Source organism: Apostichopus japonicus, chromosome 4 (genome assembly GCF_037975245.1).
Source record: "Apostichopus japonicus isolate 1M-3 chromosome 4, ASM3797524v1, whole genome shotgun sequence".
Lineage (NCBI taxonomy): Eukaryota > Metazoa > Echinodermata > Holothuroidea > Aspidochirotida > Stichopodidae > Apostichopus > Apostichopus japonicus.
The window spans coordinates 11,618,484-11,623,454 of NC_092564.1; the positions used below are offsets into that span (position 1 = coordinate 11,618,484).

Sequence of the window (4,971 nt, forward strand, 5' to 3'; positions counted from 1 at the left end):
TTTACGTCGGGAGTCGTTTCGGATGCGACACTTCAGATACACACCTTATGATAGACTGTTTACGTGATATTGAAGCCATGGATCTACTTTATAATGTAAGCAAATAAAGACTGACCATGGTCTAGACAGCATTCCATGGGGTTTATTTGTGAACTCTTCCGCGAAATGTATAAGTCGAGATTATTACAGTTATTTCAAAGGGTCATGACAAAGTTTCGTCCATTGGTATGCTTACATAGTGCAGTTGCATAAATGTGATGTGGTCGCGTTCATGTCGCATGCCGTCTATACAAAGAGCTTAATTAGCCGAATATGACATAAGCTATAAAGAAATATACTTATTGACTTTTTGTCTCATTTGTAAAACGATTCTACGAGATCACTAAAAAAACTTCTAAATGGTATCACGGCTTTATTTTCATTACTCTTCAGTCCTATTTTACTAAACAAATTAATCTAGCACCTTTCGTAACCAAGAGGAAATTGGCATCTAGCCCTTGTGACGCCTTCGGTTCCTCGGACCCAGCGGTGTACCGGTTTTGAGCCGGTATTCTGGTATATGTCACAACAAATATTCCTCATAATATCATTCCATAAGGTGCGATGACACCAGCTATAACGATATATACTGGCAAAAATGTTTCCAAGATGATCACTTGTAATGTTTCAGTCACGACTTAATTTGACTTTATTCTTTCTTTTTCAAAGAGTCCTTACCGTATTGTTCCAAATGTAGATGGTTACTTTTTGGAAGATTCCCCAGAGAATCTTATTCTTAAAGGAGAATTCAAACATTGTCCGATAATAGTCGGCTTCAACGAAGACGAAGGAACACTCACCGCGTCTTTGTACATTGAAAACTCTGAAACCGCTAAAGATCCGCCACATGTACAAAAAGAAAAGTTCGATGAGGTAATCAATTACGTAATATATTTATTTGTTTTCACATTCCATCAAACTGTATGTAAAAGGAATACTTGGATAGCCAAATATATAATATTCTACAACGCTACACGGAGACATGTATTTGACAGTAAAACGATTAAGTATACCAAGTGCGCAATCCATCGGGTTTCATGAGATTTGATTCCCAAACTGTGACTGTATGATTCTTGACCGCTTATGAAACCATTACTCACAGAGGCGCATAGTCCCATGCCCAAGTATACAACCTGCCGGAAGTGCATGTTACATACGATTAAATAGGAATTTTCGAAACACTTCTTGAACCTTTAAACGCCTTAGTCCTCGTGACCTTTGACATTTCACGTTATTGAATACTAACTGAACGATCAAAGTCATATCTTCCTACATGGGTATGTCAACTTCAGTCATTTTGGCGTGTGGCTATTAGCCAAAAGGATGGCATGCTTAGATTTATGACCTTTGGCCTCTGACCTTTCATCGGACACAATCATATGTTAAAGAGGAAACGTATGCCACAAAGTTTGAGGATAGAAGAGGTGTTCCGAAGATAATCAGTTAATCTCTCAAATCAGGCCAAGTTTGACCTTCGACCTCCATCGTCTATGCGACCTTTCAAGTGGTATGGTAATTAATACGATTTTAAATTCTGTAAATTAATGGCAACACTGCAACTTTTTTAACACAACTGGTAAGGGTGTCTTTCAGTCTTAGATTTTTTGATAATTCGGAGAGTTCCACTAGCATTAACCCAAACAATCATCATGTAATTAGTAATAGAGATGAGACTAGAGAATGAAAATCTCTGATTCTGGTATATATTTGATTATTTACATAGATGGTCCTCTCACTCTTACAAGGGACGGGTAAATTTGTCAATGGTCTAATTGAAGACTCGGTGAAGCAGGAATACGTAGACTGGTCTCACGCAGACAATGACTCGGCCGATTATCTCGATACATTTGTAAGAATCAGGAGTGACCAGAGGTACAGCTGTGGGGCAATTGAGGTCTCCAAAGCTCATGCAAGACTTCAGATACCGGCTTACCTGTACAAGATGACACAAATACCCTCAAAGTAAGTGGAAATATTAAAATTGATATTTTTATATAATTTCTTCCTTCCAAATTTTGAACTGAATGTTGATTATACTTTATACATATATAGACGAGGGGTGTACCTCAGCAACCCGATAATTATGCTACAGTCGTCCCTTGTTGAACCCAAGAATAAACTTTTCATGTGAGTCATAAAGGTGTCATGATATGCATTTATACACATTAAAACTTGACGGGCATTTGACTAATATGTAAACTATATGTTCTTCCTTGTAAAAGTAATTACATAGTTCACCGGATAACTCACATGTTGCTCTTTGAATTATGCCGTTTTCCCCCGATGCTCTTCAATGGCATGACATTTACAGATGTCTCAACCGTTTTAATGCAGAATTCATATATTTCACCTACCGTAAAAAGACATAACATCGTCCAGAAGAGACCAAATATAACATGGCATTTCCATAAGGTGAATGAGAGGTGTCTGTTCTGATACTTTTCCACAACCTGAACTCTTACTTCACAATTTTAACAGAATACTACGTAATTACCAAAATGAACACGTGGTCGTGATATATCAGTATCAGCCGTTTACAAAAAGTTGGCATCTGCCTTACGCGTATTATGAATTGTAAGACATTTCGTCAACCTCCTAAAATTGATTAGTTATATTGTTATCGCTGATTTTATTAGTAGCTTTAACTTCAATAACTTCCCAATAGGAATATTAATTGGTATATTTCATTCTTTTCATCTCTTTATGATTACTCTTGCTACGTACGATCCTTGCTTGCTGTCGGTTTATCATAACAGTTCTGTGTTTGAGTATTACGGTGTTGGTCCTGGATGGTTTCGTGCAGGCCACGTCGAAGATGTTCAGTATGTCTATGGGACTGGATTCATCACTGAATTACTGGAGAGTCAACCAGCGACTCTTGAAGACAAGCAATTGTCGGTTGAAGTGATGACGTTTTGGACAAACTTTGCTACCAGTGGGTACGTACTTAAAACGGCAGTTAATTTATTATCACGTTTTATGAACGATTTGTGGAATTGTTTCTTGATTTTTGTCATCTAGAGCAAATACTAACTCCTCACATTTCACGTTTAAGGGATCCAAGCCGCAAGAATTTATCGGATACCATTGGTGATGAGAAGTGGGAGTGGCCGAAATATGAACTTTCAGGACAGGGGTACAAGGTCCTAGGACCAGGGTTACCAATTGGAAGAGCCCCCAGGTCTGATGAATGCCAACTTTGGACATCAGTTATACCCGACCTTCAAATGCTAATGAGTAAGACTGCATTTTTCTAATTTATTGTGTCCTCACATTTACAGGCGACTAAAATTTGTCCCAAATTATGCTTCTTTTTTAATGGAAAGTGGTATCGAAAAGGGGTTCCCCCCCCCCTCCCTACCACTCCATGCTATTAATTTAATAAGCAGGGTGAATAATTTAAGGTTGTACATTATTTCTTACCGAAATTTGAAAACTACTGTGAGCTTCTTCATTTATTTTTCAATTGTGGTTCTAATGAGAATTACATTTTCCAGTGTTGAGTTCAGTCTGATATATATGAAGATGTTACTTGAAAAGTTAGCTTTTGTGTAGAGAGTATATTACTCAACGTAGCATTAGAATTACATGAATGTGACGGCACTTCTTCCGTGTGTAGACCTCACTTCCTTCCATTTTTATTGGTCACAAAGGGTGCATTGTCTCAGCGGCCAATAATATAAAATCGACTATCAATGACTTTTCTCTTCTGATTCCAGTGTCAATGGAAGACGTTGAGAGAGAATGGAGAGAGGAATTTTCCGATTGGAAGGATAACTTGGACGATTGGCGAAACGGTTTCAGACTATCACAGGATAACACGTGTTAAAGACAGAAACAGTTAGAGCATGCTGTGACACTCACACCAAAACACCTTTACCATTATACACACGATTAGAATTGAGAAGAAATGCAGAGTGGTATAGACTTACACGCCACATAACTACGAGGTCATAGTTTGTTATTCATATTCATAGCTCTGATAATGATGATGATGATGATGATGATGATGATGATGATGATGATGATGATGATGATGATGATGATGATGATGATGATGACGATGACGATGACGATGACGATGACGATGACGATGACGATGACGATGATGGCGACGACGCATACGGCAATGGCGATGACGAGGATTTTACTAAGGCATAAAAATCCACATTTGATCAAAGTTTGTTTACTATGGTGTATTATGCTATAGTGCTATAATTGAGCGATTTATAATGACCTTCAAAGTTGTGTTTTATGAAGCATCTCTGGAAATGCTCAATTTTCTAACTGGCATCATAATTAACTTTACTCTATTTTTTTGCTTTGTCAGTATGGTTCTGCTCTAATAACCACGAGAGCTAACGAATGGTGTTTCTGTTTTCTAAAGCGTAATTAGAACATAACATATATGCCGAATGCAGGCAGAGAACCAATGAATACATTAAGAAATTACAAAGACGAATTGCTTTCTTTAAAATGATAAAAGGACACAAACCTCAAAGCAAAAAATTATAGCAGCAGCAATTCAACCGCAACGGCAAATTTGTCGCTTAAGAATATAATCAGACATACCTTCCAACAGTTGATATTATGACCATAGTCACACAATTTAATTAATAATTAAGGCAATTTAGATATTCTTATAATAATCTAAAACATATATACCCTTTATGAATATTTTACGGAAAATTAATAAACAATTCACGAAAACTTCAATGTCACATGTGTCACAGTCTGTTGATTGCTTGTTGTTTTGTGGTTCTTCCACCCGTGTTACAGGGGGCGCTCTCCGGCCGACTGCGCATGTCCGTGGGAGACAACGTGTATTTGCATGGCCGAATTCCTGCACCTCGGGTGCCTTTTGTGTTTGTTCATGCCTGGAGAGTGTCCCCTTGTTGTTAGTCTAATTCGGTGTACGACCCTTACTATAGA

At 37.8% G+C, this 4,971-nt stretch overlaps 1 protein-coding gene across 1 annotated transcript in view; it reads left to right on the top strand.

Moving 5' to 3' along the window:
- The window catches only part of LOC139966447 (cholinesterase-like), a 9,832-nt gene extending 5,077 nt beyond the window's left edge, over window positions 1-4,755 (top strand). The window contains exons 6-11 of the mRNA XM_071969453.1: window positions 1-95; window positions 709-912; window positions 1,763-2,001; window positions 2,796-2,978; window positions 3,095-3,276; window positions 3,759-4,755. The exon at window positions 1-95 is cut by the window's left edge and continues 52 nt beyond it. Coding sequence (XP_071825554.1) covers window positions 1-95; window positions 709-912; window positions 1,763-2,001; window positions 2,796-2,978; window positions 3,095-3,276; window positions 3,759-3,868 — 1,013 coding nt within the window. The 3' untranslated portion in view covers window positions 3,869-4,755. The remainder of the gene's footprint in view (window positions 96-708; window positions 913-1,762; window positions 2,002-2,795; window positions 2,979-3,094; window positions 3,277-3,758) is intronic.
- The last annotated feature ends 216 nt before the right edge of the window (window positions 4,756-4,971 follow it).